The following is a 27,199-nucleotide window of genomic DNA, read 5'->3' on the forward strand; positions in this document are numbered from 1 at the left end:
GTCTGTAGTCTAGAACAGGTTAGTCTTGAGGATAGGGTTGGGTTTTCTGTGGAAAGAGGACAGCACGCCAGAAAATGGCCCAGTCATACTGTCTGCCGGCTGCCAGGCCTTCAGCAACTCTGGAGCCTGAGCTGCGGGTTGGACCATGCCTGGGTTAGAGGGGCCCAGGCTGGGCCAGCTGGGGGACTTGAGCCCCTGCAGGGCAGGCGAGCTGGAACTGTTACCGTATCCACCATTTGCAGGTGCAGGGCTTGGGCTTAGGCTGGCCGGGCTGCCCATGTTCCCATTGGCCGAGCCAGGCAAGGACGCAGTGCTGTCCGGAGTAGGGCTGCAGGTGGAATCTTTTGATTCGTCGTCGTCTGAGGAAGACCTTGGCTCACCCTTCTTCCCCCCGGTGCTCCCGGTACTCCCTCCAGTGCCATTACTGGATTTAGAGTTGGCTGCACGCTCCTGTTTCCGGAATTTAGCACGCCGGTTTTGGAACCATACCTGATCCACATACACAGACAGAGAACAGATTTTAACAATAAGCTAAACCGAAAGAAAAGAGAAAACCCAACAATTGTATCAATTGCATCTCTAAAAAAAAATATCTGAAGCACAGAAGGAAGGTGATAATAAATATCCAATTCAGTTTCTGATATCTGTCCTCCTCCAAATTAATTGTTTTTCCTGCATGATATATTTTCAATTAATCACTCCCTAGATGACAGTCTCACCTGCACCCGCGCCTCAGTGAGGTCAATCTTGAGTGCTAGCTCCTCCCGTGTGTAGATGTCAGGGTAGTGTGTCTCCGCGAATACGCGCTCCAGTTCCTTCAGCTGAGAGCTCGTGAAAGTGGTCCGGATGCGCCGCTGCTTCCGCTTCTCGTTCAGACCGGAGGGGTCCGAGAAGAATTTATACGGAACTGCGGAATCAATCAATATCAAGAAAGCCAAGAATATAGAATATTGTTTAATCATTCGTATGAATTGTTGTAGGCTATAATTTGGTATGTTGTGAAGTTGAGCAATTCAGTAAATTGAAGAATTAAAAAAAAGTTAAAATATTCTAAGAAAAACGGTGGTGGTAAACGAGTCTTTTTGAGCAACAATAATAGACTAATTAACCGCGTATTCTAAGTAAATATCTGTGTTTCACTTAGCCTACTATGCATGCATATATTGGAAAACAAAATATCATTACTTTAATTGTCCAATTACGTAGGCAATATGCCTAGTTATGATATGATAGCCTAAAGCCTATAACATGATAACATATTATATATTATCTATATGCAATAACAGGCCATCTTTTCTCATACAAATATAAATAACTGAACAGCAACGAAGACATTTATATGTTAACATTATGATTAACAATTCGTTTCAAGTGTTTAAATATAAAGAATGTAATTAAAAACATATAGCCTATAGAAACAGATAAGCCTATTATCACAAATGCACTTATTTCGTGTCAAGAGTGTACGAAATAAGTGCAAAAAGTGGGAAGTGCGCGCGAAATTATGCTGAAGAGTACAGTTTTCGATAGGCTACAGTAGGCTAAACAATTAATTCATCTTTAAAAACATGAAAAACATGATTATTATGATTATTATTATTGTTGTTGTTACAATGTGTAAGCTATTATTATTATCATTATCAATTATTATTATGATTGTTATTGTTATTGTTATTATTATTGTTATTATTATTATTATTATTATTATTATTATTATTATTATTGCCTGAGTAAGGGATAGGTCGTTTGATCTTTAAGTAAAAAGTTAAATGATCTCATTTCGTGGCAAAAGCAAGTTCGTGCTATCGAATATCTGTAGGCACAGCCAGCAATTTAAATGCTTACTTAAGGCTAGTCTCATGAATAAGCCTATAAAAACATACATATGGAAATAAAATGAATTTATATTACTCGGATTACCTTGTTGAAACTTAATCATGTAACTTCTTTATGCAGTGACAAATGTCAAAGTGTAGGCTATATGAATGAGACCACACATAGAAACTGGGGTAATTGTCATTAGCCTAATGACGTATTACACATTTGATTAGATTACATTGGAAATTATAACATTTTTGCGAATTTTGGAGTGATTACATTTTATTCAACAAACATAAGTGCCAGCTGGTTATTCGTACCATGCACCCCTCAGAAAAGAATACAAATTTCGCCAAGCCCATTATTTCAGTTGTGCCGGGATACAACGTTCTCATAACAATAACATTAATTATTGAGAACGAATTTCTCATAAAACGTGAGAAAATTTCTCATAACACTGCAAACAGCTGCAAAGGAACGGGAAGGAAGGGGACGAAGAGCCACACGACTCGAGCCTCAGCGAGTCGGAGCCTCGATGTCTTCTAGAGCCCGCTGCGGCTGCCCTTACCTCCCGTGCCATCACGCGCTCTTACCTGTGGAGTAGGGTGTTGGCTGATGCTCGCGCAGTGCGCCCAGCGTGCAGCTCGCGGTGCTGAGGGGCGTGCAGCCTGGATTTGTGAACCCGGTCCGGATCGGGTTGTACTGGAACGAGCTGGCCTGGCTACACGAGCTGAAGTCCGCGTAGGCCGACGCCTCCATGGCGGCCATGCACGAGTCGTAGGAGTTCAGGTAGGAGTAATCCATTTTATACATGGAGACGCGCGGGGCCAACTCTGCGGTGAGCGGTGGAAACCGGTTTAAAATTAATATCTCTGAATTGTAGAAAATTTAAAACTTTTTTAACAAACAAGACCCGGGAGAGTGAGTCTCTCTGATATCTCCAAGGACCACCGTTTGGTCTCCAAGTTATCAACCCTACTCGCCAATCTTGTTGTCGATTTTCTTGTTTTCCGTCGAGTCTACTTCTCCCCTCCTGGAACAATCTCTGAAATGCCTTTCCTCTTTATTTTTTCCTCTTTTTCCTCGCTCTATCAGTATTGTTTCACTTCCATCCACGTCCCTCCGTCTTTCGCTCCCTCTCTGACCACCTCGCGCTCCGTTTGACAGCGCACTGGGCAACTCGCACAGTGTTTATAATAAACTTGGCAGAACCCGAGACAATAGCGAGGCGGTGGTCTCTTTCCATGACAATGAGAGTCTCGAGAGTCTATTGGGGGGCATCGCGCGCGGCCAGCCCCCTCCCACCGCTCATGCATCACTAATGCACGCAAGGTTAACCCCCTCAACCAGACGTCTTTATGTCAGAGGAAATTCGAGATTTGATTCTGATTTCTGAAATTAAAAGACATGGTTCAAAATATAGTTCAGATGGAGATTTCACTTTTGTCTCAGGACTGAGCGAATGCAGTGGCACCTCATACGACTGAACCCACCAGAACACAATAATTATCATGCATTATTGACCCCTATAAATTTAAGTTAGTGTTTGGTGTCTAAGAAAGTGATAAGATACATCCACACTGCCTTTCAACCTTACATACTTTACAGGAGATACTCATCATGTTAACACTATATTCTAAGAGTCTGAATCTGAGATCGATTCAGCTCTCATGATTAGCCGAAATCGGACGAGAGCAGAATCATATGAATCTGCCTCTCAACTGATTGTGAAATTAAGAGGCTTTTCGTTAGAGGAGTATGCGACCTATATCCTCCAAACAGCAATCCAATTTACGCGCGTATAGGCCTACTCTAAAGATTAGAGGAGTGTGGCCTGTGGCCATGTGTGTGTGTGCGTGCGTGATGTCATGGGGTTTCTATGTAAAGTGCGGCCCTCACTCGGCAGTGGCTTCTCGTATTATCACCACTTGACCAGCGGCCGCGTCTAATGCCATTAGATAACCTGCCGCTCCTGTCCCTCTGATGTCATTGAATAACCTGCATTTGCTGCGTCTACCCATGCATTATTGGTCTAGGCTAACTTCATTAAACTATCTAAGAGAATTAATAAATGTTAGGAATCTTTGGACAACGTGGTTGTTGTCCAGAACGCCAGTTATGAGGGTCATCCCCGGTTATCGATCGGGCCCGCGCCCGAACCGGAACGAGAAACACTGAGGGCCGGTGCAAGGAGGGGCACTTCGAGGGTCAGGCCAAGGCTATCAGGCCAAGGATTTTGACTGTCCATGTTTTTAAACAATTATTGCGATAGCCTGCTATATAGCTAGACCTATAGGCCTAAAACCAAAACCAAAAATATATTCGATGGAATAAATGTTCATCTCAACAAACTAGCCATGTTGTTTAGCGTACCGGTATCTTCTGTTTTTCAGTGGTCAATTATTTTTTTTACCAGTCACGAGCCCTGATAACTTGAGCCCATACTGTAGCACACTCTCTTTCTCTCTCGGGCTCAACTGACCTGGCACCACTAGTCAGATAGCTGTCGTGCGCTCTGGCTCTAACCCGGTAAGACATGGGCCGCCTCGAGCGGATACGTCATGGTGCATTTAGGTAATTCTGGATTGAATAGCTGGTGCGCCGACGGGATCCCCTCGCGCAACCGTCCCTCATCCATCACCGGATAAATCATATGCACACGCCAGCAGCTCACTATTCCCGAAATATAGCTTATGTGGCACGCGCAGTTACCACTCTCAGAGAGGAAAGGGAATAATATAAACGTGATCAAGTGACAAACATACTTTAATCTGTCAAACAGCCACAGGTGGGATCACCCCGTCCACGCGCCTCTTCAACCCTCTATAGGTCGTTTCAGCACCGTGTCAGTGTGCTTTAAATTATAGCCTAGCCATATAGGTCTAAACCATGCGAGTGTGTGTGACATGGCATTACCAGCCTGCAGAAAAAAAGCTATAGTAACACCTGTAAATCTAGCAAGGTTTTGCTCTTGGGTCTGTTCATGCTATTGACCTTGTTTATCCATAGGCCTACTAACAAAACAAAATTAAAGAACTTCGATATGCCTAATATTCCTTAATATGAAGAAGAATAGGATGTTATTATTATCCGGGAGGACATTGGAATGTAATGATAGGCCTATTGAAAATGTGTACATCAATATGATGCCTAAACATTAATATTTGGCAGACAAAGTTTAGGCTATAATGAAAGTTTAGGCTCGTTTAGGATATAATGAATTGAAAAGGCAGTTTGAATTGTTGGACAGAATACAAAAAAAGGAATTAGTAAATGTGAAATAGAAATAATTGATTAGATTAGATTAGATTAGATTCAACTTTATTGTCATTGTGCAGAGTACAAGTACAGAGACAACGAAATGCAGTTAGCGTCTAACCAGAAGTGCAAAAAAGCAGAAAAGTGCAGTGTGAACAGTATATACAGGTAGTGCAGTATATGAGCAGTATAGTAGTGCAGTATAGTATAAGTAGTGCAATATATGAATTAGCAGTAGCATTATAAGCAGAATAAATAGGATGCAGTATGAACAGTGTAGCAGCATATGAGCTGTATAGGCAATGCAGTCTAGCAGTATATATGTATTAACAGTAACAATTGCATTTGTTAAATAAAATAAAAAGTTACTGCTTGCCCACTCTGAATGTAAGATTTTACAATATTTAAGGCAATATATTTCGCAAAAAAATATAGGTTATAGTCTACTCAATAGGCCTACTGTAAATCCCAACATCAGCCAGCTATAAACTTAGTTGAATGTATTTTCCCTGAACGAATTAGTGACTATTCGCTTTATTCGTTTGGTACAGGCTAATCAGCTTCAGCATGACATTCCGGGGCAGCTACTCTATAAAGCCAATTCGAGGTGGTTTGCTCCAAAGTTATTTGCCATTGCGAATCCGATAAAACATGTCTATTTCTTTCTATATTGTGAGTACAATAGTTTTTAAAATAGTCCATTCTATTTTACTTTCACAGTAAGCCTATATGCTTCGTTATGACTCCGGCAAAAAAAAAAATTATATGTGCGCTGTTGATAATCTAAATATATTTTTTGGATCGGCCTATATGGCCTAGAAGTGGAAAGTGAAATATCTAAATGGTCTTGATTTATCATTGAGGCCTGTGCCATAAACAGTCACAACTAGGGTATAAGACTTATATCACTTGAACCATTGCTCAACTGAGTTATCACTCTAATTACACCTTTAATGTGGGGTTCTATTTAATTAATTAACTGATCTCGGGATGGATCGGTTAGGGTCTCTTTTGATTGACACCCAAGCGCTCTCCAGACCACCGCCGCGTGCTCTGGGACAGCTACCGGCTCGGCCCCCCGCGCGGCCTTTCTCTGAACCCGGGTTGTCTCAGTCATATCCTTTACTGATCCCTCATCCCCCCTCCGTCTTCCCTCTCCATCTCCTCTCACCATCCAGGCTATCCATCTACCCTCTCTCCATGTATCCATCAAGACGGCACCCGTCTCCCCCCGCCTCATCAATCTCCCCCCTTCAACCCTCCCCTGCCATATACCGCCGCTTCATTAGCCCAATCTGCATTCACCAGCCATCGGTTTACCAATCCCGCCAGCCCCGTCCACCACGGTACCGGCAGGGAGACAGCACCCGCTCTAATGGGAGGACCATCGGAAACGATTACCGTCAGAGAAACGGAGAAGCGAAAACAATGATTACAATCGAGACGTGCCCCGTTTTGGTCGAAATATTTTGATTGAGAGGCAGAAAATATAATTACAATATGGCCTGCACCTACAGGCCATACAAGTTCAAAATATAAATGCTTCCTCGTGATAACATAGGGCTAGCATAGGGCCTATACATTCAAGCACCTAAATGTGTAGGCCAAATTTTCAGGGAAACGCGTTTGAATATTCCCAATCCTTTATTCCTCCAGGGTCTCGAGGAGGCTCTTGTGGCTATTGTTCCCGCCTCTGTTGACTCAGATGTCATGAATGCAAAAGGCCGCCGTTACTGTTTCCGTTAAATCGCCATGAATTTAAAAGTCCAAAGTTAAACCCCAAAGGGCCCAGTCAGGCCTCCGCGCAATAGGGCATTAGCGCGGATTAACTGCAGCTCGAAGACAAACACACCGCGAGGCCGTGCTCGCTCTTTGAAGGGATTAAGTATAAACGTTAAACTCGCCTGAGAGGGTCGCTGCTCTTTTGGATGAGACTGAAACAGGCGATGTATAGGTTAGATTAGCTTTGGACACAGTTTGACTTTCACTGCAAACTCACGTCTGAACCCATCAGACGGAACCTCCATGTAGGCCTACATAACATGTTTAAAGCGAGCGAGAGAGATAGGCCCTTACCAATTCAGTTAATATTTGCCTAGATTCGGTTATTTTACGATGAATCCAGTGGCATCCGCCATGCACTCTGCAAGGGCCTAATGGACCCAAACAGCAGGTGCACCTAATTTAGAGGACAGTCATTCTAATGTCGCCTACCATGCCGTCTACACTCACAGAGCACTTTATTAAGAACACATGTACACCTTCTCATGGTGGAGGTGGTGTAATGGTGTGGGGAATGTTTTCTTGGCACACTTTGGGCCCGTTAATACCAATCAATCATCGCTTGAATGCCACAGCCTATTTGAGTATTGTTGCTGACCATGTGCATCCCTTCATGGCCACAATTTTCCCATCTTCTAATGGCTACTTCTAGCATGATAATGCACCATGTCACAAAGTCGTCTCAAATTGGTTTCATGAACATGACAATGAGTTCAGTGTTCTTCAGTGGCCTTCCCAGTCACCGGATCTAAATCCAATAGAACACCTTTGGGATGTGGTAGAACGTGAGTTTCACAGCTTGAAAGTGCACCTGAAAAATCTGCAGGAATTGCGTGATGCAATCATGTCATCATGGACCAGAATCTCAAAGGAATGTTTCCAACATCTTGTTGCGAAGGGAGGCCCTACCCAGTATTAGTATAGTGTTCCTAATAAAGTGTTCGGTGAGTGTATATGCGCTAACTTAAAGCACCACAAACGATGTGCACATCACAAGACATATAGGCCCATGGCTTATTGTTTTATAATGTTTGTTTTATGCTATCCACATCTCTATGGTCATTATCCTAATGGACAAAGCATATGTTAAAAAAATGCTTTTTAGGATAAAAAACATAGCCTAGCGTACCCAAGAGAACACACACACACACACACACACACACACACACACACACACACACACACACACACACACACACACACACACACACACACACACACACACCACAGCTGGAGGAGCAGGGATGGCCGCGCGCAGGAGAGCTTCTCCAAACACGCTAATTAGATCTCGAGCTCTGGCCCCGCGCTCTGAAAGCAGGCCCAGCGGCGGGGCGCGCGGAGCTGTGGAAAGTTAATTTAATTAAATTCCCTCTAAACTAATTAGGCTGCAATCTGCCACGCGAGCTGTCCCTGAGCAAGGTTCGAATTAGGGAGAATGGATTTGTTCCATTCTTTAAGAGAAAGAGGGCAGACTGGTGTTTTAGGGGTATTTTATTCGCCTTTTATGCTAATTCTCCCAAGGGACTGTGCGTGCGGTAGCGGTGCAAGTTTGGCAGCTCATGTCTGGAGTTGCTCCAATCCCTGTCTCGAGCAGTGGGCATGAAATGACTTCGAACCCACCCCGGTGCAATGGTCACTGTCACCAAAACGTGACGCAAGGAAACAGACGTCTGCGAGCACATACAATGTCACAAAATCAGCAGGCCTCGGAGAAAATGCGCCAGACGTGCTAGACTAGCTTGCCTTCTAAAAAACGATCAAAACATTTCTCTCTGATATTTATGAACCATATAACATCTAAGTGTTCCATATTTAAACATTATGGCGTTTCTGCAATCATTATAAGAGTGGAGATTGGCTTTCCGTGCTAGCTCTCTAGGGCTCTGAATAGTTGAGGAATAGACGGTAGAATGTCAGGTTCTATATTCGCGGGATGCGTTGAGCTGAACAGCGGTGTAATAGCGGATCGATCCGCGCATGGCCTCCCGAGGGACCGTGAGAAAGGGAAGGTAAAGGAAAGGAGAGGACAGGGGGATTAGGGGAGGAGAGGAGAACACGGATGAAAAAAAACCCGTTAAGAGCGCGGACATAAATGATAATGGAACGCGCGTATCAGATCTCTGAGTAATGCGAGAGGGGCGCGTTGAGTGTTCAGGACCGCCAGTCATCATCACCACCTCGGCTGTTGGCACATGAGGCCAGAGCAAAACAATATATCGTTCATACTCCGAATCTGAAAATTGAAAATGTCCCCAGACATAGCAGTCTACTCCTCACCCACCCATCAGGTGCTCCATCTCTCTCCACTGTTTCCTTCTCCCCAAACCGTATGCCTCCCCATCTCCTCTTTCTCATTCTCTCTATAACCTTAATCTCCACCACATCCCTCTATTTAAATCATCTTCTTCCCTTGTTTTTGGAAGAGAAAGAGAAATGGAGAGTGAGAGTAAGAGAGAGAGGGAGAGGGAGAGAGAGAGAAAATAGGGTGGAGGGGTTAGATTTCCGTTTCCCTCTAATTCAATCAGAGAAATGGTAGCAGGCAGAAATAGCCTGATGGACAGACTAAGAGGCTCTCTTCCTCCTCCTCCGGGAGAGGAAACAGATATGCATACAACCGCGCACACACACACACACACACACACACACACACACACACACACACACACACACACACAAATATTTTATTTGGATTCACAGCAAATCATTACATCAAATTGCCCAAAATATAACAAAAGTCATAGATATATCATGGATACACCAATTTGCAGGCCACATACAGTCATTGTAATGTGCATGTCCAAGGCTGCCAAATATCAGTACCACTAGATGACACCTGAAGCCAAGGCCACTAGGGACTGGTATTTTAAATTTTGTAGAAAAGGCTTCCTCCATGTAAAGGTCAAAAGAGGAGCCTATTGCGAATATGGTCACCTCTCTTAGGCTTTGATCCACAATAGCAATATCAGGTGTATTTGGCACAGACATCTTGTCATCATTCTCACTGAACCAACTTGCCATAACATGGAAGAGTTGTGAATTTTGACTGTTGATGCTGACACCTGTCTAACTTCACTAGCAATTAGATCAACAATGCGGTCCTAACTGGCAATGTGAAGGCCTTTGTATGCATGGCAGCCATTAGTGTTATGTGAAACTGACTCCATTTGGTACATCGGGGTGCATAATACAAAAAGGCTCATGACTTGCAGGATACCAGCGTGTTAGGTTATACTTAGTTGACAGAACCTGTAGCCTTGCTTTAACAGTAAAGATAAGTATGTCCTCACCTATGGCACAAACGCACGCGCACACACACCGCACAGCATTATGCCTTAAGAGTGAGTGAGTGTGTGTATGTTTGTGAGAGTTTTAAGAGACAGTAGCCTAACTACAGTACCTGTTGATTTGCTGAGGCCCCCCTTCCCCACCCCCTCCTCTTGAGTGGTGTGGATCAGTGAGGGCAATGAGGAGAACTCCAGGGAGGAACAAGCAACTAGCCAACCGTCCCCAGAACCACAGCAGCCTCTCAGGGGGACTCTCCGTCACAGAGGGCAGCATGGAACTCACAGACCGTGTGCTGAGCTGTGAGGAGCTCAGCTTCACATCTCTCTGCCCTCCGAAGAAGAATGTTCTGTATGTTATATAGTACATACCTTGCTGTTTCATTCTTCTACTCAGATTAATCTACTTTCCTGTTGTTGCAAATAGGATCACTGAATGACATAGATGTGTGTGTGCGTGTTGCTGCAGGTCCAGCAGAGCACAGTGAGGATGAGTATGTGCGTTGTGGGGGGTCCAGGCTGAGCACAGTAAGAGTTAATGCGTGTCTTTTCTCCATGCTAATTCCCTCCCTCCAGGGGAGATATGCCTGTGGTGTGTGTGGAATGTCTTCTACATCTCTAAGGAATTCTGCCCACAGAGACCGGAATGGCCCTCCCACATTCCCACCCAATCTTCTGTAATAGCACCACACACACTCACTCACTCTCACAATCACACACTCCCTACAAGTTCCTTAGTCACATTACGTCACTAGAATGACAGAAGTCTTTGGTATAGAATTCCCACCCAGACACTGATCCGTTTGGAGTGTCAACAGAACACAAACAGGAGAAAGAGAGGAATTAATATGGATCACAATGTCTTTATTTACATCATTGATGTTTGTATACAAAAATGAAAAATGTCTACTTAGGTGAGCTCCTCATCAACATGCAGCACACATTCAACTTTAATGATTAAAGTATATAAATAATGTTTATGTTTCTACATTCTCAAGTCAGCTTGATTTGCCTGTAAAACACAAAATACCACAACACATTATCATGACAAAGGTGATACTTTAACATTTAACATCCATCAACTGAAACATTTCACAAGGCAGTTAGTTATACATCCATAATTTATATCTATACACCTTTGTTATTCTTTCCAATAACATACTTCACATGACTTCAGAGAGTTTATATGATATAAGTCTGCTGGTGAAATGTCTCCACAAGACAAATCTGTAGCTTTGGCTTAACATCTGCATTTTCTAAGCGGGCAAAGACAACGCTACAAGATAGATCTTTATATATAAACATAGATTAATATACTGTACTGTATCTCTCTAGTCGTACACAAATATGTACTCTATACATATGGCAAAACAATGTTGCTGTTTCCTCCAGCTTCCTTGCAAGATGGCTGTTCTCCACTGAGGATAAGTAATGAGGAAGTGTATTTTTATCTATCAATGCTAACTAATGCTAACAGATGATGTGAAGGATAGGAATAGGTTATCGCCACTGAAACTAGCTGTTGACTGGCGCGTTAGTGTTCATTTTATATGTGAATGTGTGTGTGTGTGTGAGTGTGAGTGTGTGTGTGTGTGTGTGAGTGTGTGTATAGAATATGAAGAGCAACAGGCACCCAGACCGTGACATGATGGCTGTGATAGACAGGGAGAGAGGCCATGGAATGTTTGTAGTGAGACAGTTTTATTGACTTTTTATTTACTTCATCAGAACCAGGACAGCCTGTCCACTCCAACCTCTATGTAGTGATATAATGGCTGTTGTGTGTATGTGAAGGTGAAGTATAAAGTTATACCTCCTGAATGTGTCTGAGTCATGTTTGTAAGTATACTCACTGAACACTTTATTAGGAACACTATACCAATACTGGGTAGGGCCTCCCTTTGCTCTCAAAATAGCCTCAATTATTCGTGGCATTGATTCCACAAGATGTTGGAAACATTCCTTTTGAGATTCTGGTCATGATGACATGATTGCATCACGCAATTCCTGCAGATTTTTCAGGTGCACTTTCAAGCTGTGAATCTCCCGTTCTACCACATCCCAAAGGTGTTCTATTGGATTCAGATCCAGTGACTGGGAAGGCCACTGAAGAACACTGAACTCATTGTCATGTTCATGAAACCAGTTTGAGACGACTTTTGCTTTGTGACATGGTGCATTATCATGCTGAAAGTAGCCATTAAAAGATGGGTAAATTGTGGCCATGAAGGGATGCACAATGTCAGCATCAATACTCAAAGCAATGATTGATTGGTATTAACGGGCCCAAAGTGTGCCAAGAAAACATTCCCCACACCATTACACCACCTCCACCATGAGAAGGTGTATCTTAGGAGTTCCTAATAAAGTGTTTGTGAGTGTATATACTTGGTGTGTGTGTGTGTGTGTGTGTGTGTGTTAGTTTTTAGGGCTGAGTGGAGGGCGTATGTCCAGTGTCCTAGCTGAGCTGTCCTCTCCCACCACCTCAAGGCGCAGACTGAGCACGCTCAGTTCCTCATGTCCCTCTGTCCCGCCTTTCCCTTCTGGTTGGACAGACAAGCGCAGTGTACAGCCTTTAGGGAGGAGCTCCTGTTCATAGGCTGCTGCAAGCTGGTTGACTACTCTACGCTCCACCTGGGGGGTTCAGCATTAGGGGGATTTAGGTTAGAAAACAACATTTCATACACATGGTCATGAGACAGCTGTGAAAGAGTAGCCATGTCTCTTTGTGAAAGTATCTCTGTGTTTAATAAAAGCTGAGTAAAATCCACTGTTTGCAGATACTTTTTGCAGAAAAATACACCTGATTCAACTAATCTGAAAAACAACTGATTAGTTGAAACAGGTGTGTTCGTACTGGGCTGAAAAAAGGCTACACACCCTGTGGTTCTCCAAGGTCAAGGTTGGAAAACTCTGGTTCAGGGGGCTACTGTGCGTGTACCTCGTGTTTGATAGAGCGTGCTCCGTAGTGCAGGTTGTACCCCCCAGCAAGCAGGTCCAGAACGGGGCGGTCCCACTGCAGAGTGATGTCATGCCTCTGCTTTGCCTACCAGGGAAACACCACTTTCCTTATGCTAAAGAACAGCTAATGCTAATGCTTTTAATCAAACTGCATTCAATAAGTGTGATCAGCCTCTGCTAACTCTACACTCAATAACTGGGATCATAGATGTTCAGCTTGCCTCTGGAGCTACACACTCATACTGGAGAGGAGAGAGAGGGATAATGAGGTCTGCTATTATCAACATTCATCTCACAGACACGCACGCTCGCTCGCTCGCTTGTTCTCACACACAGACACACACGATGAGTCAGGTCCCTATCAGTTCCCTGAGGCCAATACTGGCTGTCAGAAGCAGAGCAATATTAATATTTAAATATTTATGAAAGCTCACATGTTAAACACCATAATCTGATTATAGCAGGCAGGGACGCCAGATATTATTGATCTGAGTGGGTTTCCATAGTACACCATGTCAACACAAACTGGCACACATGAACACAATAATAAAAGACATGGACCCCCACCACACCCAAGAGCACGTACGCACACACACACACACACACACACACACACACAGACACACACACACACACACACACACACACACACACACACACACACACACACACACACACACACACACACACTCTTAAGTGTGTTGCATTGCTGAGGTGACTTACTTTCTTGGCCCAGAAGTTGAGTTCTTTGCTGACAAGCTGAAGCAGCTCAGAGTGACAGAAGGGCAGGAAATAGACAATCTCATTGATCCGCCCCAGAAACTCATCCCTCCGGAAATGGGCCTGAGGCAGAACCAATGAAGTAACCAGTCAGAGCCTTTTAGAACAGGAGCTCAACCAAACGTTGTCTGTTACCACAGTAGCTCAACCCATCAGGTTCGTTTACAGGAGGTGCTAAACTAATCAGCCAATCTGTGGTTTGTGTGTGATCAGCGAGGTGCTATAATTGGGCTTGGGGATTACCTTCAGAATGGGGCGAATCACAGCATCCTTGAATTGCCTGGAGATAGTGACGTCATCATTCTTCTGCACCTCATCTGGAGAACAGAAATGCTGTTAACACCTTGTATGTATGTACAGTGCATTTGGAAAGTATTCAGACCTCTTCACTTTTTCCATAATTTGTTATGTTACAGCCTTATTCTAAAATGCATTCAATTCATTTTTTCCTCATCAATCTACACACAATACCCCATAATGACAAAGCAAAAACAGGTTTTTATAAATGTTTGCTAATTTATTAAAAATAAAAAACTGAAATATCACATTCACATGTATTCACAAGTATTCAGACCCTTTGCTATGACACTTAAAATTGAGCTTAGGTGCATCCTGTTTCCATTGATCATCCTTGAGATGTTTCTACGACTTGATTAGAGTCCACCTGTGGTAAATTCAATTGATTGAACATGATTTGGAACGGCACACACCTCAGCCACTCCTCAGTAAAAAGCACATGACAGCCCGTTTAGAGTTTGCCAAAAGGTACCTAAAGGACTCTCAGACCATGAGAAACCAAGATTGAACTCTTTGTCCTGAATGCCAAGCGTCACGTCTGGTGGAAACCAGGCACCGCTCATCACCTGGCCAATATCATCCCTACAGTGAAGCATGGTGGTGGCAGCATCATGCTGTGGGGATGTTTTTCAGCGGCAGGGACTGAGAGACTAGTAAGGATCGAGGGAAAGATGAACGGAGCAAAGTACAGAGACATCCTTGATGAAAACCTGCTCTAGAGCGCTCAGGACCTCAGACTGGGGAGAAGGTTCACCTTCCAACAGGACAGTGACCCTAAGCACACAGCCAAGACAACGTAGGAGTGGCTTCGGGACAAGTCTCTGAATGTCCTTGAGTGGCCCGGACTTCAACCCCGATCGAACATCTCTGGAGAGACCTGAAAATAGCTGTGTACCGACGCTGCCCATCCAACCTGACAGAGCTTGAGAGGATCTGCAGAGAAGAATGGGAAAAACTCCCCAAATACAGGTGTGCCAAGCTTGTAGGGTCATACCCAAGAAGACTTGAGGCTGTAATCGCTGCCAACGGTGCTTCAACAAAGTACTGAGTAAAGGGTCTGAATACTTATGTAAATGTAATTTCAGTTATTTATTTTTTTTCTCATTATGGGGTATTGTGTGTAGATTAATGAGGGAAAAAAATGAATTTAATCCATTTTAGAATAAGGCTGTAACATAACAAAATGTGGAAAAAGTGAAGGGGTCTGAATACTTTCCGAATGCACTGTATGTACACTCACCGAGCACTTTATTCGGAACACCTGTACACCCTTCTCATAGTGGAGGTGGTGTAATGGCGTGGGGAATGTTTTCTTGGTCAGAATCTCAAAGGAATGTTTCCAACTTGGGGAATCAATGCCAAGAAGAATTGAGAGCAAAGGGAGGCCCTACCCAGCATTAGTATAGTGTTCCTAATAAAGTGCTCTGTGAGTGTATGTATGTGTGTATGTATGTTTGCATGATATGTCTTACTGAGGTTGTCAGCCAGTTTCCTGCGACTGAGCTTCTGGGCCTCTTGTCGTAGCTGCAATGCATGCTGGGCAATGTCATCACTAGCCACATTAGAAGTCATGATGAAGATAGCATCCTTACACTCAATGGTCTTACCCTTACCATCCGTCAGACGACCCTGAGAAAGAGAGAGACACACACACACACACACACACACAGTACAATTCGGTATTCATTGGAACACAGGGAAACTGACATTAAAAGATATGTTGCTGTGTGCCAATTTTGGGATTTCATAGACATGGTGACTAAAGAGGAAACTAGTTTATTTGTGTACCTCATCAAACAGCTGTAGCATGATAGTGAGTACGTCAGGGTGAGCCTTGTCCACCTCGTCAAATAGAACTACAGCATTCGGATATGCCTTTAACTGCTTAGTCAGCTGACCTCCCTCCTCATGGCCCACATACCCTGGGGGGGAACCTATGAATTTAGCCACCTGAGAGAGAGAGAGAGAGAGAGAGACGGGGTGGGAGTGTGGGTAATTGTGAGTAATTCTTATACCAGACCTTTTAAGCAAGATTAAGTAACAGGTGACCAACTGGTAACCAAATAAAGCACCACATGGTTCTAATTATGATAAGTGTACTATGGGATTCGGGCAATGATGATGTAATACCTCATGCTTCTCCTGGAACTCCGACATGTCCATGCGGATGAACCCCTGTGAACAGAGAGACTGAGCTAAAATTTGCTTCTGCTAAACAGTGGCAGCACAAACATGTGCAGGGACTGTTTTGGTAATTCCGAGTCACCTCTACGTGCGTCTGCTCTGACCAACATACACTTTGCACCAAAGTCACAAAATCTCTTTGGTCTTCATGTTGACAGACAACAATAGCAGACTCCAAAGGCAAACCAAAGCCTAGAATCAATACTAGACATTGACAGCTCCCATATACACTCACTGAACACTTTATTAGGAACACCTGTACACCTTCTCATGGTGGAGGTGGTGTACTGGTGTGGGGAATGTTTCCTTGGCACACTTTGGGCCCATTAATACCAATCAATCATCGCTTGAATGCGACAGTCTATTTGAGTATTGTTGCTGACCATGTGCATCCCTTCATGGCCACATCTTCTAATGGGTATTTCCAGCATGATAATGCACCATGTCACAAAGCAAAAGTTGTCTCCAACTAATTTCATGAACATGACAATGAGTTCAGTGTTCTTCAGTGGCCTTCCCAGTCACCGGATCTGAATCCAATAGAACACCTTTGGGATGTGGTAGAACGGGAGATTCACAGCTTGAAAGTGCACTTGAAAAATCTGCAGGAATTGCATGATGCAATCATGAAATCATGGACCAGAATCTCAAAGGAATTTTTCCAACATCTTGTGGAATCAATGCCACAAAGAATTGAGGCTGTTTTGAGAGCAAAGGGAGACCCTACCCAGTATTAGTATAATGTTCCTAATAAAGTGTTTCGTGAGTGTACAGTGCCCAACGTAAGTAATGAGACAGTGAAGCATTTTTTCTTCTATACTCCAAAAGCTGAAATCAAACAATTACTATGAGGTTAAAGAGGCTAACCAGAAACACCTGCCAAGCCAATTTTCCCAATACCTTTGGTGCTCTGAAAAAGGGGGACTTTGTATAAAAAGGGTTGTAAAACCAATCAGAACGAAAACACACATTGAGTTAAAGCTGAGAATCTCTACTTTAAACATAGTTTGATTTAAAATCTAAACTATTGGAGTATAGAGCCAAAAGAAGAAGAAATGCTTCCTTTTCCAATACTTATGCACTGTATATTTAATTCCAATTTCTCAATTAAAAAAAGGAAAGTTCTAAGTACATTCAATTTGTGGTTGAATTTATTTATTTATTTTTTTACTGAATTTTGTTCTTAGAGATAGGCCTATGATTAAAGCAATATTGAAACGTAATATATTGTAGTATTGAATAGCAATAGCAAATAACAATATGTATTGAATATGTATTTAGCTGATAGACTGTGCTGAACGAAATTACCAAAATAGCACCCGTATAAACAAAACTTTGTGGTGCACTTTTTAGCGGAAGCAAATTGGAGCCCTGTGTGTGTATGTGTGTATACAACTGTAACACTTACCTTTTTGATGTCCTTGTGCATGTAGCGAGCCACCTGTTTGGCCAGCTCAGTTTTTCCTGTGTGGAGAAGATTGGCCCATCAGAAAACAGCATGGTCAGAGTCTCAGAGAGTGATGACTGATAGATCAGTAAGGGCTTCTCTGTGATCTGATAGGTGGATCAGACCTGCTTTCCTCTATCTAAGGGCTCAGAAGAGTCGCAGCACGCTTTGGATGGACTGATTATATTTCTGGCCAAGCGATAAATCTTCTCCCTCTCTTTTTCTCAGAGCCTCCAATCATCTCTCTCTCTGTCTCCCCAGATAATGTTTGGCAGTAAACTATTCATCTTATAATTGTTTATATGCAATATGCATGGTGTGTGTGTATAATATGCATATGGAGATAGGGTGTGTGGTTGTGTGTGTGTGTGTGTGTGTGTGTGTGTGTGTGTGTGTGTGTGTGTGTGTGTGTGTGTGTGTGTGTGTAATATCTCCAGACTGAGAAATAGAGGACTTTTTGCCGTGTTAAATATTATGTCTCCCGGCCAGGGTCTGTCGAGAGAATATGAACATATCGTCCATCTATCTCTCATCTCTATCTATCTCTCATCTCTATCTATCTCTCATCTCTATCTATCTTTCAGCTCAATCATATTTCATTCTTACATTGTTAATGAAGACATTTCATTGGGGTGTGGTCAAGTAACAGATTGGGCTCAGTGTAACGGCACTGTCCTGTATTAGGAGGGCTGGGCTCTATAGGGTCCGAACACAGGGCATGATATTACAACTGACAACTGGCATAAACCAGAGGAGTGAGGGATGAAGAGAGGGAGAGGGATGAAGGGAGGAGTTACCAATCCCAGAGGAGCCGAGGAAGAGGAAAACGAGGGGGTGTTCTTCATCATACCAGCCATTCTCCTTCCTCCTGATCGCTGCAGAGATAAAGAGTTAGAGAGTTAGACAGAGACAGAGAGAGGGGGAGAGAGAGAGAGGGGGCAGTGAGATGGTTAGCAGAGAAAGTATGATAAAGGAGGCAGGGAAAGGAGGAGAGCATGGTCCGAAGCAAGGAGAGAAAAAGAGAGAGAGAGCAAAGAGAAAGAATAGGAGAGACCTCTAGCTCTACCCCCCCCCCCCCCCACTCCCCCCCACCCCATCTCCTCTCTCTCAGTCAGTAGGGCCATTAGCCAGCGGTAATTGTGTTAGCCTCCCTGGCGCGGCCAAGGCTAAATCAGGTTAGCATGGATCTGAGCCACACACATACACACACACAGCCTCGCACTAAGAGGAGTGCCCACCCTAGCCCACCATCACCCCAGCAACCACACACACACACACAAGCTGGGTAAAAGGAAGGGGGGAGGCACAGTAAGTGAGGGAGAGTGGAGGGGTGAGGTAGGAACTCAAGTGTGAGCCACTTATGCCTGGTAGATGCTCCTGGACACAGAAGAACACACAGAAGAAACACCTCATTCATGGCCCTACTGCGACCCTGTCTGTCTCATTACTATATTACTGAATGACAGTGTAACCTTCTATGTGTGCATGTGTGTCTTAGCCGACTGAGACTGACATTGGCAGAAGGACACACTGATGTCCCTCAAATGACATAGTCCACAACAATGAGCACACGCACGCGCGCACACACACACACACACACACACACACACACACACACACACACACACACACACACACACACACACAGACCAGGTCTGGTTGGGTAGAGAACTCTAATAACATTAGAGCAGGATCATCCTCTTCAATAACTTTTTTCCCTGAGAGCTAAACCAGGATCAATATACCCTTCCTGTGTATGTGTGTGTGTGTGTGTGTGTGTGTGTAGCCAAAATCTGCCTACTCTACTGTTTATAGCTGGAGGCCATCAGTCATGGTGAGGAACCCTAGAGGTACTACCTATTTGGGACACAAGTCTCTTGCACCTTTCCCCGTTCTTCCACCTTCTCTCTATCAGTCAAACCCCCCCCCCCACCACTCTCCTTTTCTCACACTCTCATCTCTTTCTCCCATGGTCACTTTCTTCATTCTCTCTATCTCTGTCTCTCTCTGTTATCCCTCAAGGCTGTTGGGTGCTTGTAAAACACATTAGCTCTAGCTGTCACTGTGTGTGCGTGCGTGTGTGTGTGTAATTCTGTGTGTCTGTTTGCTCTCTCTCTCTTTGTGCTGATCATTGCCATCATCCCTCAATTGCCTAGCTGTATGTGTGTGTGTGTGTGTGTGTGTGGGGGGGGGGGTCTGCGTGTCTCTGTGTGTGTGTGTGTCTGTCTGATATATGCACTGTATTACTTCTCAGGGATCAATAAGCTGTTCCTTTATCGCTGTGGTGATATCTCAGATTGCTTTCAGGACAATTTGCCACAGCAACAACAACCATTCATCACATCAGACACAGGGACCTCAGCCGCTGCCCCGGACTACACATCCTAACATGCTCTCTTCTGTACCTGCTGCCTGTGACTGCAGTTACCAGCATGCAACCGGTCCCTGTGTAACAATGACCATTCCTGTTGTTTGGACCTGGGATTCGATCATGGGTTCCCAACAACGTTTTACATTACAGCTCAATGTCCAACCTGACAGACAAAGAAGAAGTTAGCTTGTCACTCCTTGAACGACTGTCTCCAGGAAATGGCATCACTGCACGATGGACAGCTCTCCCTGCCTACAACTTCCAGCATACACACTGATAGTGCTACAACTACAGCAGCCTGGACTGCCTACAACTCCCAGCATACACACTGATAGTGCTACAACTACAGCAGCCTGGACTGCCTACAACTCCCAGCTGTTGCCTCTTAGTACAGATTCCAGCATGCACACTTTAACATAGGATAAATATGACCACACCTCCCAGTCGAGAACACTGGTGTTTCCCCAGAAATAGAATAAGAATATACACTGCACTGGGTAATTATTGGGACAGTGAAAATGTTCTTCTTTTTGCTCTATACTCTGAAAGTTTGGATTTTAAATTAAACAATTACTATGAGTTAAAATATAGATTGCCAGCTTTTATTGGAAGATATTTGTATACATATTGGAAGTCAAGGAAGCCATTATGAGGCTGAAAAATCTAAACATAGCCAAAGCCTTAGGCTTACCAAAAACAGTTTGGAACATCATTTAAAAGAAAGAAAGCACTAGTGAGCTCAACACATGCATACGGTCTGGTAGGCCAAGAAAGACCGTCACAGTGGATAACAAATAAATCTCATCATAATTAAGAAAAACAAACAAACAACTGTTCCACAGATCAGGAATACTCTCCAGGAGGCAGGCATGAATGTGTCTGAATGAGACTACCATCCGCAGAAGACTTCACCAGCAGAAATACAGAGGCTACACTGTAAGGTGCAAACCACTACTTAGCCTCAAAAAGGATAGTCAGGCTACAGTTAGCTAAAAAGTACCTAAAAGAGCCTGCAAAGTTCTGGAAAAAGATCTTGTGGACAGATGAGACAAAGATTAACATGTACCAGAGTGACGGCAAGAGGAAGGTGTGGAGAAAAACAGGATCTCCCTCAGCATACCACCTCATCTGTGAAAATTGGTGGAGGGGGAGTTACAGCTTGGGCATGTATCACTGCCACTGGAACTGGCTCACCTGTCTTCATTGAGAATGAATTTGGAAGTGTACAGAAACATCTTGTATGCTCAAGTACAAGTGCAAACTCATTGGATGGCACTTCATACAGCTAGACAATGACCCCAAACATAATGCCATAGTAACAAGAGAGTTTTTCAGGGTCATAATGTGGAAAGTTGTTTTTTTTGGTGGAGGGGGTGTGGGGGGGCGCTTAGTGGCGTAGCACACTAATGCGCATACCACGTAATCGCAAGGTTCCTGGTTCGATTCTGACCCCTGACATATCTTGCATGTCATCCCTCCTCTCTCTCTCCCATTCTTCCTGTCAATCTCTACTGTCTCTATCCCAATAAAGCAGAAATGCCCTAAAAACATATTTAAAAAAAAAAGAAGTTTTGACTGGCCAAGTCAATCTCCATATCCAATTGACCATACATTTCATATTTTGACGACAGAGTTTAAAAAGCTACAGAATCATTGCAACTAGGTCTGTCTTTTTTTAACTTCTCGTTTTGAGTCCAGATTGTCAATGTACAGTTTGTACAAATATAATCTATAATTTGAATTACTGTTTTAAAAGTTTTGAAGCTGCAGTTTTGTTTCAGTTTCCGTTTCACGTTTGGCTAGAGTGCTCGTGGCATTGGGCTGCATGGAATACACACACATACGCACCACACTGCGGGCACGCGTCTGGACAATAATGCTACTTTTAGAACTATGAACTATGGCTGAAATTATACAAATTATCCTGATGCATCACTTTAAGACCTCAAAACAAACAACAGCTGAAGATGGCTGCAGTACAGGCCTGGCAGAGCATCACCAGAGAAGATACCCAGCGTCTGGTGGGGTCAATGGGTCACAGACTTCAGGCAGTTATGCATGCAAAGGATTTGCAATTATATTAATCTGTCCCAATACTTTTGGTGTCCTGAAATAGGGGGACTATGTATAAAAAGTGTTGTCATTTCTAAATAGTGAAACCAATATGTACACAAATACCCTCCAATAAAAGCTGAAACTCCTTTGGACTATAGAGGCAAAAGAAGAAAAAATGCTTCACTGTCCCAATAATTGCATAGGGCAATTATCTTATACAGTATAACTCTGTAGTCTCCCCATTGATATCCATTCTAACACAATTCTTTCTTTCTACTTCTTTGTTGTAGAAGGGTTGTTATCTCCATTGGCCAACAAGAGCACAGCCCTAGTACCACAGAAACTAAACACACTTACCACCTCTCTGGCCCAGAAACCTTACTGAGCACACATACAGACTCTGGACTATTGATTGATACACAGTCTCCATGGATCTGCAATTTAATATAGTATTTACTGGCCTCTATGTTATTGTGCTCTAAGTCATCTTCCCTCAATCTTTCCCCATCTCTGCTTTACTCTGTCTCTCTCTCTTCTGTCTTCCTCCACTGTCTCGCTCCGTCTGTTCTCCACTCTCCATCTCAAACCAACACCAGATCACCAAGTAAGGACACAATCCCAGGTAGCATCATTTCCCAGCTCATTTCCCTCAGGAAACCAATGACACAGGAGATAGTGAGAGGAGAGGACAGGAGGAGGAAGAGGCTGATGGATAGATGGATAGATGAAGGAGAGGTAGAGATGGAAATGGACAGAACGGCAAAGAAAGAGGGAGGACGTTGGAGGAAGGAAAATTGAGATGGAGACGGGAGGAGATTGAGGGGTAGGGAAAGATGGAGAGAGGGGGGGGAGGTCTGGAGTACGTCTCTCTATAATTGTGTTAGCTGGCGGCTCAAGGCCTGGCCTCTCCAGCTGTTACACACACACACACACACACACACACACACGCACGCGCACGCACGCGCACGTGCATACACACACACACACACACAGCACCTGTGTCTGCCTGACGGACAACTCATTCATCACAATTAACCAATTACAGCCTACGCCAGCCTGTCTGAGCCCGCCGCCCACCAAAGAGAGAGAGAGAATAATAGGGTGAAATAGAGAGGGGACTATAGGGGAAGCAAGGACAGGAAAGTGTTTGTGAGGGTGCATTGTGTTTATGTGTCATGTAAGAGTGTCTGTGTATGGATGTGTAGTATACTATGTGTGTGTGTGTGTGTATGTTTAATATGGGTGAGTGTAGCATAGTGTGTGTACTGTACCTGAGGCCACAGTGTTGATGGCTCCCTCTTGTCCAATGATATGCTCCTTCAGCCTTCTCTCCAGAGGGAAGCGCCTTCTCTCCTCTGCTTCCCTACGAGCCTGAGCCTCTTGAAACTAGAGACAGACACACACACACACACACACACACACACACACACACACACACACACACAGAAAGAGCGAGAGTGTGACTGTAATGACTGAAACATCCCCTTTGCCCCTGCGTCTTTTCTATATAGACCACTAACACTTCTCTCCTCTCCTCCCTTAGTGTACCGCTTTATATTGCTCGTCTATCATCACCCCTCTCTCTCTCACCATCGTTATCTACAGTAATGATCCCTCTTTCCTGACCATTTCCTCTCCTCCACCCAACAGCTATCTGCTTTTTGTCTTCCTCTCCTTCATCTTTCCACTTCCACTCTCACTCCTTTATTCATTCATCCTCCTCTCCATCTCCTTCTGTTTTCCCTGCAGCTAAAGCTGTTTATTCTCTCTCTCTATCTTGCTTAACTCAGGGCTGCTGTCAAGCAGGTGTGTAAGTGTGTGTACTGTATGAGTGTGTGTGTGTGTGTGTGTATGTGTGTGTGTGTGTGTGTGTGTGCACTCTTTGGCTCTACAGAGCCAATAGGACGTCTATATGGCAGGTTCTTCTCAGTAACCTTTCACCCCACACCTCCCCTTCTTAACACAGTGGGATGTGTGTGGTTGTTTGTGTGGATCCTGGTTGGGTGAGCATGCAGATGTTTCCTGGCTGAAACTGCTGATTCATGCAGAGGAGTAGACCTTCCCTGAAACCTGGAATAACTGTAGCCCCTCCATCACAACACACAAGCTATATAATCCAAGCAGTGTTAGTTGAGGTTACGTGCATGTGTGTCTGTGCCGTACCTTGCTCTCCCACTCCTGCAGAAGTGTGTGTAGCTCTCCCTCTTTAGCATAGGCTCGGGGGGTGTGTCCCAAGCCGTTGGTCTGCAGGGGGTTGGCACCTGCACAGAGAGAGAGAGAGTGAGGTCAAGAGTCAAGGATCAGGGGTGAGGGGTCACTGAGGGTAACTGCAGCCAGGCAGGGGGCTTTGGACTCCTCCGCAGGAGAGGAGTGAGCCTGAGGGAGGGGGTCATATCTGCAACGCATGCCCATAACATACATTGACCCTTACACACAACCTGCTCATTGCACATCCTCTACACACTCCAGGGGGGTCATTGTATCACACACAGGGGCAAAACGTTAAAGGAGAAAGTTCCACAGCACTGGGTTCTACTAAAGGGCATTATATCAAACCCACAAAAGAGTTGATCTAGGGTGGGTCTCTCTTCCAGATGACACAGCACGTGCCAGCATGGTGTGCATGTGTGTGTTACTGCAACATGGGGCGGGGTAGAGTTGTCAGCAGAGATGGTTAGCAGTGCCTTCTGCCCTGACCTGGCCCTCTGTTCCAACTCAGAGTCACAAACACAAACACACACATGTGCCATCACACCCTGACACCCCATGTCCTTTTAACAATGCCACTAGAAAATACTGAATGTACAGTATATCTGGCCAGTGTTTTTTAGCTAATGTGCTTGTGCTTCTGGAGTGTGTGCGTTTGTGTGTGTGTACCTGGTTGTTGTGTGTGCCTGAATGTGTGAGTATGTAATAGATGTGGTGTATGTTCCGAGTGTTACCATCACCATTGTGATTATTGATAAAACCCTAAATGTTATCCTGGTCACAAACCAATCAATCGCTACGATATACAACCGAAAGCATAAAGGAGAAAAGCAATAAACCAGCTGACACGCACACACACACAACCTCAATCCTTCACTCACCTGCTACACACACCCATACTCTGCCCCCTCCCCCTCTGTTTCCAACATAATAAATAGTATCATTTAGGGGTTTAATATCATCTCAACCCTCTGGGCCAGAGTACTTTATAAAGAATCAACTGTAACGACCACTAACCCACAGACAGACAGACAGACAGACAGACAGACAGACAGACAGACAGACACACACACATTCTCTCATTGGAGCATAAGACAGATATAACATGAAATAACACAACAAATTCACAAACAGACGCTTTTTTCAGTGATGCCTATTAGAGGCTTATTCCCCCCTCCTCCCCCCGCCTCCCTTTTTCAGTGCAGCTGGTGGGAGAGAGCCCCTGCTGGCTTTGAAGTGTATGTGTGTGTGTGTGTGTGTGTGTGTGTGTGAGCCCCCCCCCCGCCCTGCTAGGGCCATGATCCTCTCCATCACTCACTGCCTGCTGCCTGGCCTGTGGGCCCAGTGTGGAGCCTGGGGGCTGGGTAGAGAACATCCCCAGGCAGAGTGAAGGCTATTGGGGCAGGAGGAGGCATGGGGGTGGGTGGGTATGGAGACTGTGATGGATGGAGACCTGAGTCTAAGGCCAGCTAAGACTAAGAGAACAAACTGGTCCTACGAGAGTCACACACAAACGCACACGCACAGAGGAAATAACACACTCTAACACACTAAATGGATACACTCGCAGAAATACACAACCTCTCACACAAACACAAACTTACACACAAAATCTGAACTTCTTAGCTCTAACAGATATTAATTTCTCATGTGTGGTTTATTACAGGAGTTAAAGAAAAGATGAAAGAAGATGAGGAAGAGAGGGGAGGAGAGGAAGAGAGGGAGGGGAGGGGGAATCTCCTTTCAGTAGAGACAGAACACTGAGAGAGTGTAAGAAGTGTGTATGTTTTGTATGTGAGCGTGTGAGATGTCACAATTTTGGTCTGATTGGCTCTGATAGTGGCGCCGGATGGCCGTGGTCTGGTTGTCTGGGTTCCAACAGTCTGTTTTTAATGAGATTGTTTTGAAATAAATGTTTTTGTTTTGTGAAATTTCTCTCCTTTTTAAGTAAAAAAATGCATCTGGGAGAAATGTTATTCAATTTGGTGAGTAGAATTTGTCTAAGCACTTAGATCACTCAGTCGCTTTCTCCGTCCCCTCTCTCAGTCTGTCTGTTTTCTGTTTGAGGGGACATGAGAGATAGAGAGAAATGTAAAGGGAAAGAAAGAGGAGGAGAGACAGAAGTGAGGGAGAAGTGAGAGAGACATAGGGTGTCTGTAGCATAGGGTTTCTAATGTGTAATCCATCATAAACATAGGGACATTATTCCTGTAACTTAATCATTAAGAGGAACACAACAATTTGTATGCACACATGTTTGTTTGTTTGTTTGTTTGGCCTGGGAATCTCTGATATGTAAGGCTAAAGAATATGTGGGCTAAGGTTTTAAGCATCCAAAGCAACAAGCAAACAGGTTAAAGAGTTGTAACAATGTCTGTAACAATGTAACACTAACACCTGCACTGTAACGACTAACACATGATTTTGTGCGCCTCCAAGTGCATTCTATCAATCAAGGTGTGATTACGGAGCAATAAAATAACATATACAAAGTATACAAATGGGGATATCCTAATAACCAACTCTAATTTGTACCCTTCAATACATACTTAAGAAGCCCCCAGCCCTAATAAAATACTCATATAAATCACATCAGACATATGCACAATGCGTGCGCGCGCACACACACACGCGCACACACACACGCACACACACACCCCTCGAGGGCAGAATCTGTATAGGGGTCAAAGTTCAATTAGGGCTGGCTTGTTTAAGAGCCGCTCATCTTGAGAGAGGGGGAGGAGAAAGGAGAGGCAG

The 27,199-nt window shown here is 44.2% G+C and overlaps 2 protein-coding genes across 5 annotated transcripts in view; both read right to left on the reverse strand.

The window, feature by feature from the left end:
* Positions 1–9: 9 nt before the first annotated feature.
* Positions 10–2,631, reverse strand: phox2a (paired like homeobox 2A; the record flags this gene model as incomplete). 2 transcript variants are annotated; one of them, XM_083695129.1, is made up of 3 exons in its annotated part: positions 10–489; positions 720–907; positions 2,412–2,631. In XM_083695129.1, 3 exons carry the CDS (start codon positions 2,629–2,631, stop codon positions 10–12), a joined length of 888 nt encoding a protein of 295 aa, XP_083551255.1. The 2 variants fall into 2 exon arrangements, with proteins under 2 accessions (XP_083551255.1, XP_083551254.1); XM_083695128.1 differs by having other exon boundaries at positions 10–531.
* A 3,677-nt stretch (positions 2,632–6,308) lies between these two features.
* Positions 6,309–27,199, reverse strand: part of clpb (ClpB family mitochondrial disaggregase) — a 28,822-nt gene continuing 7,931 nt past the window's right edge. Inside the window, exons 6-17 of one of the 3 annotated variants that reach the window (XR_014554917.1) lie at positions 24,398–24,495; positions 23,506–23,620; positions 18,606–18,683; positions 17,770–17,825; positions 16,308–16,352; positions 15,966–16,127; positions 15,650–15,806; positions 14,124–14,197; positions 13,824–13,943; positions 13,081–13,185; positions 11,071–12,773; positions 6,309–6,320 (exon numbers count right to left, since the gene is read on the reverse strand). Coding sequence is in view for 2 of the 3 variants with exons in the window: in XM_083695863.1 (XP_083551989.1) it covers positions 12,558–12,773; positions 13,081–13,185; positions 13,824–13,943; positions 14,124–14,197; positions 15,650–15,806; positions 15,966–16,127; positions 16,308–16,352; positions 17,770–17,825; positions 18,606–18,683; positions 23,506–23,620; positions 24,398–24,495 (1,226 nt within the window). In the remaining variant the exon portion in view is untranslated. Of the gene's footprint in view, positions 6,321–10,991; positions 12,774–13,019; positions 13,186–13,823; positions 13,944–14,123; positions 14,198–15,649; positions 15,807–15,965; positions 16,128–16,307; positions 16,353–17,769; positions 17,826–18,605; positions 18,684–23,505; positions 23,621–24,397; positions 24,496–27,199 lie in introns of those variants that run through there. The other 2 variants (XM_083695863.1, XM_083695864.1) reach the window with 2 other exon arrangements.

This window comes from Argentina silus (assembly GCF_951799395.1).
Source record: "Argentina silus genome assembly, chromosome: X".
NCBI classification, from domain to species: domain Eukaryota; kingdom Metazoa; phylum Chordata; class Actinopteri; order Argentiniformes; family Argentinidae; genus Argentina; species Argentina silus.